Source organism: Polyodon spathula, chromosome 8 (genome assembly GCF_017654505.1).
Source record: "Polyodon spathula isolate WHYD16114869_AA chromosome 8, ASM1765450v1, whole genome shotgun sequence".
Lineage (NCBI taxonomy): Eukaryota > Metazoa > Chordata > Actinopteri > Acipenseriformes > Polyodontidae > Polyodon > Polyodon spathula.
In genome coordinates this window covers 25,167,783-25,185,005 of record NC_054541.1, presented here as the reverse complement: position 1 = coordinate 25,185,005, position 17,223 = coordinate 25,167,783, and the positions used below count along the sequence as shown (strand labels likewise).

The 17,223-nt window shown below is 38.2% G+C and overlaps 1 protein-coding gene across 6 annotated transcripts in view; it reads right to left on the bottom strand.

Annotated features, from left to right (window-relative positions):
• Positions 1-17,223, bottom strand: part of LOC121319655 (ankyrin repeat and sterile alpha motif domain-containing protein 1B-like) — a 220,645-nt gene that overhangs the window by 32,210 nt on the left and 171,212 nt on the right. For all 6 annotated transcript variants that reach the window (XM_041257294.1, XM_041257292.1, XM_041257293.1 and 3 more), the window contains 2 exons: positions 16,027-16,099; positions 7,473-7,579 (listed from right to left, as the gene is read on the bottom strand). In XM_041257294.1, the coding sequence (XP_041113228.1) occupies positions 7,473-7,579; positions 16,027-16,099 (180 nt within the window). The remainder of the gene's footprint in view (positions 1-7,472; positions 7,580-16,026; positions 16,100-17,223) is intronic.

Sequence of the window (17,223 nt, the reverse complement as noted above, 5' to 3'; positions counted from 1 at the left end):
CCCAAGCTGCGCTATGAATTATTTGTATGTTTGCATTTCATCTTGATCGAAAATGTTAATTAAGGAGAACGATGTCCCCATTTTGAAATCCAATGCAGCAACTAATTTATATTTACATTGTTAAACATATACTGTGTAAATAATGAAACATTACATTATTGTGTTACATTACACAGCAGAAAACAATACCACATTCATAATATTGGGTCCCATTGGTAATCACTTTAATCCAGCTGCATAGAATAATATTCAGATAAAAAGAACAATTTAATTCACTGTTTTTTTTTTTTTTTTTTAAATAAGAACCCAGCTATCAATACAGTTGTTGATCCCTTAATATATGTACATTATAATCATTGTAGTTGCCAATTTTAAAGCTCAAAGCAACTGACAGGATAAAATGCATCCAAGACCCCTATTTTTGGTCTAGTGAACACATTTCTTTAAAGTTCATAACTTGTTCAAGCACTACTGAGTTTAATTTTAATCCTATCTTTTTACAATTATTTCACAGACAGTAAGATGGAAGTCCAATTACTTCCAATTTGTAGGCATTGGGTTTTCTTCAAATTAATAAAAGTGATTTAGCAGAACATGCCTCTTCATAACAATTACCCTACCATTATTTTTACAGAAATAACATGCACATACAGTTTTTAAATGCACAACAACCTGTATATTAATGACAGGTCTATAGTGCATGTCTCTGTAAACAACTGAAAGGAAAAAAAGTTGAAATAAAAAAAAAATATGAATACAAGTGAATGGATAGCACTGAAAACACAGGTACTGTATTTTTTCTATAGTATTGGGTTAGTATTGGGGGAATATTTGGGAGTACTGATTAGGCTTACTTGTCCCAAATAGAACAGCAATCATTCGGTTTCTGAGCACACATCTAAATTATTTGTTTTTGATAGGCTAGCGAAAACCATGGGGTTACTTAGGCAGCATATCACTGTTCCCTTTCGGCACGTGTATAAGTCCATGTATGTTCTGCAAACAATACAGTGAGCTGAAGTTTAATTTTTGAAGTCAAGGATTTTATACCATTTGCTTTTCGTTTACAATGTCTTTGTTGCACCAAGAGGCAGTCTAGAGCAAAACTCCTCCTGGGATATGTTTAGAAACGAGCACCAGTATATGTTCAGAGAAAGTCAGATTGTTGAGCTCCCATCTGTGTGTTCCATCTGTGTGAGATTTTCTAATCAAAGTGTTCTTTTGGGGCTTCCGGAAGAGATGCAAACCATTGCAGTACTAAACATTGCACAGAGAGAAGTCTACTGTACATACTAGTTACAGTATAAATAATATAGAATGCCGTGAATGGAACCTCATTGGAAGGCAGAGGCAATTAAACAAGTAACTCACTCTGCAATAAAAAAAAGAAAAAACACAGCAAAACAGTAGGTATTAGTGTGTAGAAAATGACTCGTGGGATCTATTCAATTGAATGAATTATTTAACACAGTGGCAGCGGTTTAGACCAATTGAATCAGAGGGTCTCCAGTAAGAGACCCAATATTTATCTGTCAAAACACATGATATTAAGGGAACGTGCTAGTCCAGAGTGTTCTAGATTGTACTTGCAGTGAATGAACATAAATTTATTCCAACCCTTTGTTTTAAAATGCAAATTACATTACTATAAATATTTGATTTGTTTTTAAATAGAACACTACATAAATGCATTTGGTTTGCACGGCTGCAAGACTTGCATGAAAACACTGGAGAACAACAAATGGTGCAACTGCCAGAATGGTGCTGGGAATGACAGTGACATTGACATTTTGCAGTGCACAAACACTCACATCCACTAATATATTTACTCTCCATGCAGGTTACTAGAGCTTTAACGTCATGGTTATGCTGGGCTTTATTGCCACCTCTTTAGTTTCTCACTGAATCTGCACTGGATACCTGGTCCATAACCTACACATGTACCTCTGAAGGGGGAGCAGATGCAAGGATCCCATCAGGTTATCTTTATACTCCAGGGGGGATATTGGGCCAACATGGCAGTAGGTCAAACAATAATGATAAATTCTGGTACAGCAGAGGCACCCAACTGATGCAAGTAAAATAATGTAACTGCATTTACCTCACTCCCAAACTGTTAATCTGCTCTCAGAAAAAAAACAATTCCCTGGTAAATTGACCAAGCAGTGCATCATTTACTGGATTCAGGATAACCGGGATAAACCTTCACCTTATGGTTCTCTGTTGAGGTTTAAACTGATGTCATTATCTTTCCTCCACGTGAATCTCTGGTGCAAGCGCTGCTTCTGACATTAAGTCAGTTTGTTTGCGTAAGCCTGGACCAACACTGTCATACTAGTACATACATTATTTTTCCCCTCTCCTGTTTTCCCTCACAAGACCACCTTAATTGCTTATAGTTGATGTTTGTCTGTCAGTAACAGGCTGCCTTTACCTGCTGGGGACAGGTATAAAGAGCCTTTTATTTCTTGGGCCGAGTACAAACCAGTCCATTCTTGTTTAATCATCTGTTCTACAGTGGTCCTAAAATATGTTCAAAATTTGTTCTAAAAGACTTAACTTGGGAATGTTGCCAGGACACTTAAACATAGCTCATGGCTGTCCAATGTATTTTGACTACCTTCTTGTTTATATATATATATATATATATATATATATATATATATATATATATATATATATATAGATAGATAGATAGATAGATAGATAGATAGATAGATAGATAGATAGATAGATAGATAGATAGATAGATAGATATACACATACACTGAGTGTACAAAATTGAGTTACACCCACTTTTGCCCTCAGAACAGCCTCAATTCATCGGAGCATGGACTCTACAAGGCATTGAAAGAGTTCCACAGGGATGCTGGCCCATGTTGACTCCAATGCTTCCCACTTGCCCACCAATGCTTGTGTCAAGTTGTCTGGTAGTGGATCTCTACTCCAAATAGCTCGTTCCATCTCATTCCACAGATGCTCAATTGAATAGAGATCTCGTGACTGGGCAGGCCACTGCAGAAAGCTGAATTCACTGTTCCTGGACAATCATTGCCTTGTGACATGGGGCATTATCTGGCTGAAAAAATCATTAGCAGATGGATACACTGCTGTCATGAAGGGATGCATCTGATTGGAAATGATGTTCAGATATCCTGTGGCATTCAAACGTTGCTCCATTTTTAACAAGGGGTCCAATGTTTGCCATGAAAACATACCCCACACCATTACACCACCACCACCAGCCTGAAATGCTGACACGCAACATGATGGATGCATGTACTCATGTGGTTTTCTCCATACCCTAGTCCTCCCACCAGTGTGAAACAGCAGGAACCAAGATTCATCAGACCAGGCAATGTTTTTCCAATTCTCCAGTCTCCAGTGTTTTCATTCCCTAGTCCACTGCAATCGCAGTTTCTTGTGTTTTGCTGAAAGAAGTGGAACTCTGTTAGGTCATCGGCTGCCATACCCCATTTGTGTCAAGGTACGACAAGTTGTGTATTCCTTTATGGGTCTTTCGGCACCAATGTTGTACTGGACTGTCAGTTGACTAACTTTAACCCATCTGTTGCTCTGCACAATTCGTATCAGCCTCCTTTGGCCTCTTTCATCAATGAGTTGTTTTCAACCACTGGCCTGCTGTTGGCTGGATGTCCTTTGGGTTGTGGACCATCCTTGATACACACAGGAGACTGTTGAGCGTGAAAAACCCAGCAGCGTTGCAGTTCTTGACACATTCAAACCGGCGCGCATGGCACCTACTACCATACCCCGTTCAAAGGCACTTAAATCTTTTGTCTTTCCCATTTACCCTCTGAATGGCACACCTATCCAATCCATGTCTCAACTGTGTCAAGGCTTAAAAAACCTTCTTTAACCTGACTCCCCTTCATCTACACTGATTGAAGTGGATTTAACAGGTTACATCAATTAGGGATCATAGCTTTCACCTGGATTCACCTCATCAGTCTATTTCATGGAAAGATCAGGTGTTCTTAATGTTTTGTACACTGAGTGTGTGTGTGTGTACATATATATATATATATATATATATATATATATATATATATATATATATATATATATATATATATATATATATATATATATATATTATGTAATGGCACAGTTTTCACAGCCAGAGATGGGGTATAATCATCTAACTAGAGTGTGTACTTGTTCTAATTCTAATTTTGTGATTTGCTGAAAATAAGTGATAGCCAATAAGATGGTTTCCTTTCTACAGGTTAAAAAGGAACAGCTAGACGGAACTATTTCCTGAAATGCCTATTGTGCTCTTTAAAAATGCTATATGTAGTATATGCACTTATTACACCGTGTAACACATTTATTTTTTTTTTTTGTTCCTGGGTAGTAAGTGTTATTTCCTAATTGCTTATACCTCAAAAAAACTTTGCTTTTGTGACCAGGACAGTGATATTTAAAAATATCACTATTTCCAATGGGAAAATGGGCAAATGTGTGTCTTTTCGTTCACAAAAAGTCAGAAAAAAACAACATATGAATCCAAATTAACATGTATTTATACTAAAGTAATACAAAAATGACTACAAAAGATTTAGAAGTGAGTAGTTTTTCGAGATTTACGATTATACTGTATTTACAGTATAATCGATTTATGTAAATTCTATAAAACCACTACTGTAAAAAAAAAAAAAAAAAAAAGATTAACCAAAACAGCTTAACTACTTTTAAGGAAGGTGCTGGTTCAGTATTATTATGTTTATTTTTATTAACATTCCCTTGAGTTTGTATAAGCTGTAATTCACAGATGCATTGCTGTATGTGGTAACTGGACTGACGTTCCTGGTTCATATATCCCATGTTGATAATTATCATTCCAATTACGAAAATGACACCCTGAGAGACTCGGCACAATGCAACATTTACCCCCGCCACTGCGGTATCTCTCATGGTAGCTCGCTTCTATTTATAATAGTAAACATGTTAATCCCCTTCCATTTGGCAGTCTGTCATTCTTATTGGTCTTGGCAGTCTTTGTAACCAGAAAGCCAAGCCTGTTAAAACAGCTCATTAAAAATGATCTCTTTGCCTTTCAAAAATCACCCGCCATTTTCTGCTGGGGGATATGACTGCTAATTTAACTAGAGATCCTAGTTTTCTTAACCTTTCATCTACAAGCACAATGTATATAGCTCCTTGGTATCTAGACTGCCATAGGGTTGCAAGGGAAACTGAACTTTGTTTGTTCCATTTGTCCTCTCTGGAGCTGAGTGTTTCGTCAAACAAAGAGGTAGACAAAGTGGAGCAATCCTGTACACTAAGCTAATCAACTGCACAACACACAGTGCCTCAAGTTCAGCTGCATTCCACTAGTAGTCACTGTGGGTGAGACAGGAAATAAATCTTACTAAGAGGAATATAAGAGAAGGGAAACTGAACTTTGTTTGTTTGTGGTGGAAAGGTTGTCCAACCAAAAACTTCTCAGTAGTCCACTATAGGAGATAACTGTAACAGGGACTTTTAATGATGCAATGCTAATGACAAAACAAAAAGAATGGTCTTTAAATGATTAAAACAGTTTTAGTACTGTAAATAAATTAGGTAGCTGCATGAGACAGGATAGAAAAGTACATGCAATGTTGGCAAACAACTGGAACCTTTTGCATTACATACAGTATAGAATAAACAAGAGCATGTCTAACCAAACATCAAAATCAGTTCAGTTCATGATCAAGATATGTTTTTTTATAACAGTTCAAGTGCTTTGTCATGCAAATATTTTCAGGTTAAATGCTACACAAAAGCACAATATGAACTCACAAAACACCTTTATTTGAGCATTTTAACTTGCTCTCTGCTTTGAAATTAACATTGATCATTGTCACTAATAGTCCAAAATAGCCCTAAAAAGGAAAAAGAAACACTGTTCAAGAAGATAACGCTGATTTTTATTTGATATTACCATCCCATTCACCCTCAAGGCTGTTGTGCAGCAGTAGTCATTTCTCTCACCATAAGCCATGCTTTTAAGAAGTACATTAGAGAAGAGACTACATTTTCTGGTGATAATGAACGTGACAACCACATTTCTATTGTAATATGCAGCACACTGCCTATAACTGTCAAAATTCCAGACAATGCGCAATAATAGCAGGCTATTCTCCAGAAAAAAAATCTAGCCAGTTTTTTTTTTTATTATTATTATTAGTTTTTTATTTTTATTTCGATTAATCTATCAAACAATATGCACTCACTTGAGGTCTAAGCTTGTTATGTAACAATTATAAATTGCTTGTTCGGAAGTACAGAGGAAAGCTCTTCGTATTTTCTATCAAAATGTTTTGTTTTATTTTTCTTTGGCATTACCAACAGTTTGAAAGATGCTGAAATGTCACAATTAAAATCAGCGTACCTTCATGTTGCTTTTACATTTATCAGTTGGAAATAAACACATATTTTCGTGTATGTATGTACGTATGCATGTATGTGTGTGGGCGCATGTCTGTTAAGCGACATATAATGTCAGTGTTTTTCATTTTAAAACATGCTACTCTGCTTTTTTAAGGTAACACAATGCATGGATGCTCTTTGTGGCTTTTATGCATGGATTTATTTAGCACACTTCAATTGTTCCTTTAGAAACCAGTGAATATTTAAATACACAAATCAGCTTGGTGGAAGACACTGTCTGAATCATTTCGATTTCACTGCACACACACAACTATTCTGTTCCTTGATCAGGTATAATAATTCAGGGTTAATTATATCAGCCTTATGACTCCTTCTGTCCTACACTAAAGGATCAAAAAGAGCTGTACTACATCACATCTAATGGGCCACAGGAGTGTGCCAGTTGCTGAGGCAACAGTAAGAGCAGATGCGGGTCATAATGTGCATAAGGGGGGGGGGGGGGGGGGGGGGGGGGGGAAGCAACAACAAGAATGTCTTAGCTTTAAATATGAGAACGGATTGAGTCACTTAGGTGTGACTGTATTGACTGTATCAACCAAATAAAAAACAAACAAACAATATTTACAGCTAAAGTCTGCAGTGGTAGATGTTCATTATGGTGACCAGTAACTTTAATCAAAAGTACTGTATTCCTGATAGTATAACACCAATTAAAAATATTATTTTTTGGACAGAAATGGGAAAAACAAATAAATAAATAATAAAACACAATAGTAAAAAAAAAAAAAAAAAAAAAGTGCTGATCTTGTTTTCTTCTTTGAACAGTTTTATCGATTGCTAGCTTACCAAAGAAAAGCCAGCACAGAGCATCTTGTATTGACTGTGATTTAGAAAGCTGAAGCGCAGCCACCCAGCATGAGATTAAGGGCAAAGTTCCTGAATTCCTTCAAGGAGCAAAAGCAATACAAATGCATCAAACATCAATAAGTGTGCTGTTATTGTATTCCAGGGAATTCTGAAACAGAAGGCAGCTCTTCATGTACAACATTGAAAAACTTAATTGGTTTACTCACCATGAACTGCACATTGTCAAATCCATTAGCCAGCAGGTGGTTCTCATACTGAACGAGCCCAATGTTATCCAACCACTGTCCCACAGACTGCGCAGGGCACCGGGGTCCTATAAGAGGGTGAAGAGGAAGTCTTTTGAGCAATGAGTAGCCATCTACCCGGTAACAGCGGCAATCCGGTTGTGACAATTGGCATTGCCACATCATGTTCCGGGAAAAGTGACTGTCGAAAGAGCCCGCCAGCTTGACAGATTTATTGTTCACAGATCACACGAAGAAAAAAAAAAAAAGAAAAAAATGAGGAACAAAACTACAAGAATCTGAGAATCTTATTTTGTAGTGCAGGGAACTGCCTGGTCTTCAATCACCATCTTAGATCTCAGGTATTGATCTGCTATTAAAGAGCCACTAATTGTGTAGTTAGAACATATAAGGCTGTCAGCTGTTGCTGGTTCCAGTTATATGTTGTCCGAGTACTCCACGGTGAGCAGTGCTTTGCTGGCAGCTTGAATTCTTTTTATCAAGTACTCCTACACTCATCAGTATGCTGCAGCACGTCCCCTGCTCCCCCTCACTCCCGTTCATTACCCAGCCCCTGTTACACCTCACATTCTCGATAATAGCCATCAGATCAGGCATATCTCTTTGTCTGTGAGCTGTGTGCTTGCCGCCGCTGCTGTTCCCTCCTACACACCCACCCGAGCACCAATCTTGAATGATGAGAGCAGTCAAAACAGATGCAGAAAATAGCAAAGTTCAAAAGCATATTTTTCTTTCAATGGGGGGAGGAGTGTAAATTCTATTTAATTTGTGCTGTGCTTACATACGTTGAAGAATCATACAACTGTTTGGTTTGGGTTAAAAAAAAGAAAACGAAATAAACAACAATAAAAAAAATAAAAAAATGAAAAACATTAGGATCCAGACAGAGTCCACATGCATCTTCTCCCCTTTATCTAGGGAATACAATAGATGAGTGTTTGGCAACCTTTGCCTTAGAGACATAGCTGGCATTTAAAATAATTGTTCTTTTTTGTTAAACAACCAATAGATACATACCACTGTTCCCCACCGACTCTTTCAAGAGGACTGTGAAAGAAACAAATTACATACTGTACTAATGTTGTTAAACCAATTTACCTTTCCTTGATTGGTTGCTTTTGCCAAACAATACTGCTATATGTAATAGATTTTTCATCTAGTTAGAAAGAAACATAGACATTTACAAAACAGAAAAACACAATGGTTGCCTTCTTTTAATCACTGTACAAACACCATTATATTACAGATAAAGGGCATTATGATTAGATTATAAGTGTTAGTACAATATCTTGCTAGTGCTATCTTTTAAAATTAACAACCAAAAGGATGAATGTTAAGACAGCATGTAATATTTACTAACATAAGAGATTTTTTAGACGTTAGTGCTCAATTTATTCAGTGCTCATATCTTGCTGATCACCAGTGCTGTCTGTGCAATGATTTTGCTTGAGTCTTTATGCTTCTTGACAATGTAGCCCCCAGTGCTTCATGTAATTGTCTGTTGCTCTCAAAAAGCTTCAGTGACTCCATTTCAAAGACAAACAGCCCCTCCTCCACTGTATTTTCTGTTTGACACTTAATCCCACCTTTCAAAACAGGAGGAGTGGCCCACACCACTGCATTGCAAATGTCCTTGACAAATGCACCCTGGAATAAAACTCAAGAAGTCTGGGAAGCTGCTGCCATCAAGCCCAGAAGTTTCTGGAACATCACTACCGTGAGCACTCTGTTGAGCTGAAAGAGGATCGGTCTGAGGCCGCCATCCCGCTTGGGCACTAGAAAGTACCTGGAGAAGAACCCTGCCTCCAACTGGAAGGAGTCTATGCAAATAGCCCATTTTTGCAATACACCATATGGCTCCCTGAAAAGGGACCCTGGGCCTGTGGCAGCAAACCCCTAGGGCTGCTGCGTGGCTTGTGGCTTGGCCTGAGTCTTCTGTCTGCGTTGGGCAGAGGAATCTATTAGAGCCTCTGCGGCGAGCAGCCATGGGCCCGTTCTGAACACCACCTCTGGCAGCAGGCTGCGCTGGCTGTGCCAGTCTTCGAGGCTGCTGGGGCCTAGGGTGCCAGTTTGCTGTTTGCGCACTGGGGGTGTTTGCTTGAAGCCTCCATTGACAGAAGTTGGGCCAGACCGAGCTTCTTCGCATCATGCACCTTTATAGGGTGTCCACTGACCGGGAAACAGCAGGCGCTGAAGCCAGGTGACCTTAGGACGACTGGTTCTCAAAAGGAAAATCCAGGGAATGACATAGGGGAGGTGGTAGGCTCATCATCAAAGATGGACTGCCTTGTCTCACCTTGTGTAGGCCAGGGCAGTTGCAAGAATGCAGTGGCACTCTTGATCAGTGATAGAAGCTCTGCCGACAGGGAGAGCTCAACCACAGGGGATGTGCTATGTGACTCCACGTCCTCAGACGGGAACAGCAGCTGCTGTTCGCCTCCCTCATCAGAGACAGCGATGGACAGTATGTATCGCTGAGCTCGTAGCCCCCTGGGGCCCCAAGGGAACAGATGGGGCAATCGGTGCTGAACATTCACGCAGTAATTCTGCTAGAGCCGTTCCTTGGTGTGAAACAGCTGCCCAGAGCTTTTCCATCTTCTTTTCCCTTGGGGAAGAAGATGAGGAAGACTGTAAAAACTGTTCTCTGCATGGGCTACTTTCCTGGTTGCGTCGTCTGGTCTCCCTTGGCACACAGTCATGGGGTGAGGATGCAGCCACCTCTCTACCAGAGGGCGATAGGGAAGAGTGCTGTGTGGGAGTGAGGGACGCAGAGCACTCTGTAGAGTTGTGGGAGAGACGTTAGAAAAATATACAGAAAACTCACAGAAACTGCGGTTCACAAATGCCTACTTTCCGTGCTCTGGCACCAGGCAGGAAAAGCATCTGCCGTGCTTGTCCTCAAAGATGGAAAGTGGATATCAAAGAGGGAAGTTGAAGTTTCTTAGGCAGAAAGGGGAAAGATTTGCAGCAGTAAGCAGCAATAAAATAGAATCTCGGGACTTGATATTATTGAATTGCTACTATGTAATGTTTTTGAAAGAAAATGATTCCACTCGGAATATCACCATGGGTCTCTGCATTCACTTTCAATATGATATTAGAATATGATATGATATTACCAAAGTGATACTCAACTCTGGCCCTCGAGATCAATTCCAGACCTGGTCTTTATTCCAACCAGGTCCTAAATTAGTCAATTACCTCTTAGCAGCTTCAACTAACTACATTAGAACCTACTTGTCATAAAAACCTGGACTGGATTAGATCTCAAGGGCCAGAGTTAAGTACCACTGACCTAGAGCTTCACCGTAGCTTGGACATTGGAAGTTATTCACAATATGTCCATACTGTCCCAGGTCTTAAATTTGGTCACCTTAATTCTAACACAACATTTTGCAGCTTTAGAATGCTTTCCTGGGGGCTTTACTCTTGTCTCAGATGTGTAGTTTATCAATAAATTAACCATATCCATTAGCTGGTGAAATGCAATTCAGCTGTGGCTGCTTTAGTCTGGTTAGGGGATCGTTAAAAGATTTAAAACTGTGGCTATAAATACTACTGGCTGTCAAGAGACAAACTGAACTTTTATTCATTGTCAATAAAAGGCAATGTATATGTATTTTCATAAGCATAGTCAATTGCAATAGCTATACTAAATAATTTTTTTCCCTAAAGTGATTTAAAAAAAAAAAAAAAAAAGCTATTTACTTTGTATTTGCAGTAACATACTTATTTACATCAGTTTGTGCACATATTGCCTTTGAATGGTTTTATTTTTAAATTCAATAACACCATATCAAACACTATGTCTTATGGAGGTGTGTTGGTGTAGCTTAAATGAAATTACCGGTATGTTCCCTTTCAAGTACGAAATGTAACCATTAACTAATGGGTGTTTACCGCCTAAAGACCCTGCAACTTTAATATTGTATACCAAAGCCACTTGGCCGAGCCTGTGATGCAGTCATGCTCGCCCCCGAGGGTATAAAGGAACTGCACGTACAGATAGCCATTTTTCATTTCGAAGATCTGACAGGACAGCCTGGTATCAGATAAGCACATGTTGCTTATGACTGTATAATGTTCTCTAATTTATTGTGTTTTACATAATTTATGCAACAGTACATTTACACTGTAATAGTTTTTTAAAAATTAATGACGCGTATGTTTGTTGCGACCAGCAGCGGCCTTGTGACCCGTGTGAAGCCAGCGGCTTGAGTCGCTCCTTCCCAGGGATCAAGCAACATAAGTCGGCTGACTTTGTGTTCCCTCCAGGCTGCATAGCTCCAGTTGGAGCTAAATTAAATTCATTTTTAAAAATGACAAGTTTATTTTGTGAATTGCAATTGTTGTATTACTGTTTACTGTGGAGAAACATTTTTCTCTGTTGTATTTTCAGTGTTTTTTTTACAGAAATCTGCGCAAGCTACTGAGCTTAGCAACACCACAGTATCTAATGCCGTTTTGGTGACAGCATTTTTGCATCACCATTGCGAAGGCTATTAGTCCATTCTAACAAGCAGGCTTCCCTCAGTCTCGTGTTGGTACTGACTTTTTTTTTGCCAGTGACTTTTACAGGCAGGCATCCGTGTACGTTGCCACCCGGGTGACTGCGCACCGGTACCAGTTCTGTCCCAGTACCGAACCAGTACTGGCCCAGTGATACAGTCACTGAACCGGTAATGAATTGACCCAGTACCGTCCCAGTTCTGACCTGGTACCATACCGGTGATTATGCCCCGATCCGGTGCAAACTCTGTCTTGTTCGGTTCTTGACCCACCCAATTTCTATCTATAAGCAGATTGAGGCAGCCCCTGTACATCTGTATACTGTACACTGCTTTACTTGCTTCTTGCATTTATCCCTGCGCGAGACTTGTTGAGGACAAGCACGGCAGATGCTTTTCCTGCCTGGTGCCAGAGCACGGAAAGTAGGCATCTGTGAACCGCAGTTTCTGTGAGTTTTCTGTACATTTTTCTAACGTCTCTCCCGCAGCTCTACAGAGTGCTCTGCGTCCCTCACTCCCACACAGCACTCTTCCCTATCGCCCTCTGGTACAGAGGTGGCTGCACCCTCACCCCATGACTGTGTGCCAAGGGAGACCAGACGATCTCTATCTCTCACTTTCCATCTTTATCTCTCTCTATGGTATCTTCCAGTGTCCAATCTGCAAACCAGGCCCTTCCTGTATGAAAACATTGAACTATTACTATTAAAGGTGCTGAGTGTTAAATATCAGATGTTTTGACTGTGTGCAGTAAATGAAGCCCAGTAATAAGTTTGGTTTAGAAGCTGCCCTCATTACAGAAACAGGAATTTCCTTGTGAAATAGTTATTAAGTACTGTTTTAAACTATTTGTATCATATACAGTACTCAACTATCAATGTAAATATAAATTTTTAAGAAATTAAATGGGCATCTGGAGACCTGAAACTATTGTATTTCATCATTGCTAAAAACAACATAAAATATATATACTTAAAGAAATAAATGTTCTGAAACTTTTAAAATATTTTTGCACAATTAATTTCACAAATGTGAAAATAACTAGTTCATAAAAGATTCTGTATTATTCACTAACATATGTTTCATAGAAGGGTACCTTGGTGAACTAAAAGTGAATATATACTTATTTCAATAGAAAATATGTTTCCAAATACCTTTGTCATATTTTACAGCCCCTCCTATTGTTGTGATGGGCTATTTTGATGCACAAAGTGTTAAAACCAGGACAAGCTTCAGTGCACTGCGTTGCAAACACGGCTTGGTGATGTGACGTGACAGCATTGATTTCCGCAATTGTCATCTATAGCTACCCACAAAGCAAAGAAGTTTGCACGCAGATATACAAATATCATGGATGAAGAAAATAGCTCCAACACAATATAAATAGAATCTGTATGAGCCTTTACTGTTAGACTACCGTCGTCTAATCTCTTTGGGCAGCGAGAGTGATGATTCAGACAAAGATAGCCGCCAGTTTATTTTAGCAACGTTGTCAAGGAAATTTATGGTTAAATTCCTTTTAATATAAGCATTTCCCAGGTATTTAATTCTGTTGTCTGTGTGGCATGCTGTGGGGTTGGGTTGTTAAAACCGATTCCTGAACATTTGTAATCAGATCTACAACAAAGGTTGTAGATAAAGCTCAGAACACAAACTGTGATAACTCTTTGAAACTCACCTTCCAAAATGCTATCTGATTGTAAGGGGTCATAAAACTTACCAAGACAAGCTATAGCTACAATGCAGTTGTATCATTATTGTGTTAAAAGTTAGTTAAAATGCTTTAAGAATCATTTTTAATTACATAAGTTGTGGACACAAGTTTAATAGTTATTTTAATAAAGTTTCCCAATAAATTTGAAGTGTTTATTGTGTTTTAAATGAATATTATAAACTAATAACTATTTTTAATCATTATCCTTTGATTGTAATAGGTTTTATATGCTTGTAATCGTAATTTTGTACAGAGAATGAAACTGAAATTTGTATGCTTCTCCAATGAATGTAACTAAAGTTATATTGAATAGGAGGTTTAAATGATAAATGTAAAATCCTTTGATAACAAAATAGGGGGATACATTCCATTTCTAGCACACCCTGTTTGTGTGACATGCAACTGTCTATCAAATACTGTGAACCAATAGCAGGACCGACAAGGATTTGTTTACAGTACAAGGGAACACCTATACATCATGTTATTTAAACTCAAAACAAGGATTTTCACTCGCTCAGCTGGTCTCTCTACTCTCTGGGCTCTCTCTGGATTCTCACTGGATTCGCTCTTTCTTCAAAATATCTCATCGCTCTCAAGTCATCAAACCCTGGTTCTTCATCGAAGACGCAATGATGTAATCTTCAAAGCTGTCCCAGAGAAGATGGGCTGTCTCCAGAACAACTAACTCTTTTGCCTACAGTACAGAATTCACAGAAATACTGCACTGAGCCACTGCACAGCTAACTTCTATAGAGAGGGCAGCTGTGTTAAGAAGACTTTGTTTTAAACATCGTACCAACAGAATAAGTATCAAACTTATATTGTGTGTTTACAAGTAACTGAACTGAAGCCATGATATTGATATCATCACATGTGTAAGCCACGTGGAAGCTGGCACATGTATATGCAATGCGTGACTGAACCGAACAATGGGTGATGAACTATTAAGACTGCTTCACTAATGAACTCTATGACCAGAGAGCACATCAATGATTTATTATGAACATTTAACAATGCATAACTTTTCCTTGAATGTTTTAATTTGTTTCTTCTTTATACATATGTTTTTAACTATGAACCCTATCCTTTATTCTTCTTCCTTTGAGAATTTGAAGAAAGCTAACCAATTGTTAGCTTACTTTTTGTCTTATAACAAATACACATTTATTATTGATTTGAAATACTTAAACATACATAATATTAACTGTTAATCTCTTTTCATCATGAACCTAGGGATAATTAAGTCAGAATCACTAGTTCTTATTGAGATATTGTGTTTATTATGGTTAATAATTACATTATGAGCTATAATGGGTAATTTCTTTTGCTTATTGTCGAGGACACCCTAGATATACAACGTAAATATGCACAACAACATTCAGTGGATAAACCCACCCGCGATTCTCTGGTTGCAAATATGAACGTTGACTATTGAGTAATTTTTCAGATTTGCACGCCGTTTTTTACTACTACTGGTCATTCAATCTTCTCTTTAGGTCACACCAAGTGCCACTGTACTGTAATAAGTTAGACCGTAACACAGCAGTTTGCATGAAAATACAATATTCTGTTACCGGCATGACGATCCTCGGGGGTGAACAGGATGAAATGAGCGTCCCAAGAAAAGTTCTGGGGACACTGGGACCAGTGTTCCAAAAGTGGGACAGTACTATCCAAAATGGTCACCTTAGTTAGAATTGAAAATGATTTATATAGAAAACCAAGAATGTTTATTTCCTTGATTTATGCACAGAAGTGGATACATTTAATCACATACAATTACTTTTCAGTTCTTAGCACCATAAATATCCTATTGTATCCATAATTAATTTTCCTCTAAATGTATTAAAAGAGCTGCCAGAATATGAAAATATATTCTTTAACTTGGTAAGGAAATGCAGCCTCTTAAACTCATTCAATTATATGAGCTAGTCAATCATATAATGTTGAACCAAAAAAAACCTAGCAATCAAAGCCTGTTTATGAGTTTCAGCTATCGTCTCAAAAATAAATACAAATAATGCTTTGTATATCTTCTCTGTTATGCCACATTGGTACATCTGAACAACTTAGTTTCATTCTCAAATGACACAATCTTCAAAAACAATATAGTTGAAAGATTTTTAAAAAATGCTCCAAGAAAAAGACTGCACAACAGTTCTACAAATACGTAAAGTAGAATTGATGCGCCACACGTTCTAGCTTAGTAAAGTGGATGACAACGAAAGATAACTCTACTGCTTGCAGAAGGTGAGGATACAAAAATACATTAAAAAATAAAAACCCTCCTTACCCAAAACACCTTCTTTTATCTCCTCCAGGCCGGTGTTGATTCCAGCTCCTATAGAGCTCATGATTTTATCAATCTGGAGGATAAAAAAAGATTGAGTTTAATAAGGACAATTCATTTTTGCCACAGTGACTGTGCCTGAACAGGGCAGCCTGAAGCTGCTGATGCTGAAGGCCTGGCTCCTCCGTGGTTCCAGAGACAGTGAAAACTGCACTGTAAGCTCCAGGCAAACTATTTCAACTCTACCAGTCTGGGCTTTTAAGACACCAGAGTGGCATGAAAACTGGTACATTAAACAGATTGATTTGTTAAATATATATAGAAAAATGCTCTGTACAACTTGTGAAATCCATTGCTCTGCTCCACATCATTAGCCTATATTTTCAGAGCTAGGCTAAGTAGAAGGAAATACCAGTACTGCTATGTGCCTTGTGCTGCTCTGTTGCTGAAGTGATTGAAGATGAAATTTTCTGCAAAATAAATCTATTCCCAAAACTCCACAGTACCATCCCCTGAACTACTACAGTCACACGAGCAGAGATCATAACTAATTAATTCACGGGGCGGAGCAAGGCTACCTGCTGTGATGTTTTAAGACATAACGTTAGTAATGTATAACATATAGAGATGCTCTGTCCTTCAAATGCCCTACGCATTTGACACACACACACAAAAAAAAAACGCTAAGCAAACAGATAACACTAATTTCATACAGTATATGAAAAACAAAAGCCCCGAAAAAAACTGATTTACCTAAAACTCGGAAATAGCTCAAAATAAGCACCGAAAAATAGAATTAATAAACCCGGAAAAACAGAAGCCCCAATTATAAAGCATGAGCTTTATGTCAGGAATTTGATGATCATGAAAAAAAAAGTACGGTAGGTGACTATGCCCATATCTACAACATGTAGAATAACAAAGTAACTAACGCAGAAGCAGAGTTTATTAAAAAAAAAAAGCTCCCAAAGGCTTACAAAAAAAATGTATGTTTTTCATACCATTAATTGGAGAATAATAGAAGTGAATATCTGAAACCACAAGGTTTCGTAAAAGAAGTGAGAAGATCACCATAGAATAATAATACACAGCTGGGTGGATACCAATGTTTCAACATTTTTGCTCTCCACACTAGAAAGCCAAATAACGTGTATAATAAATAGAAAAATACACTATATGGTTTACACTTGCAGATAGAAC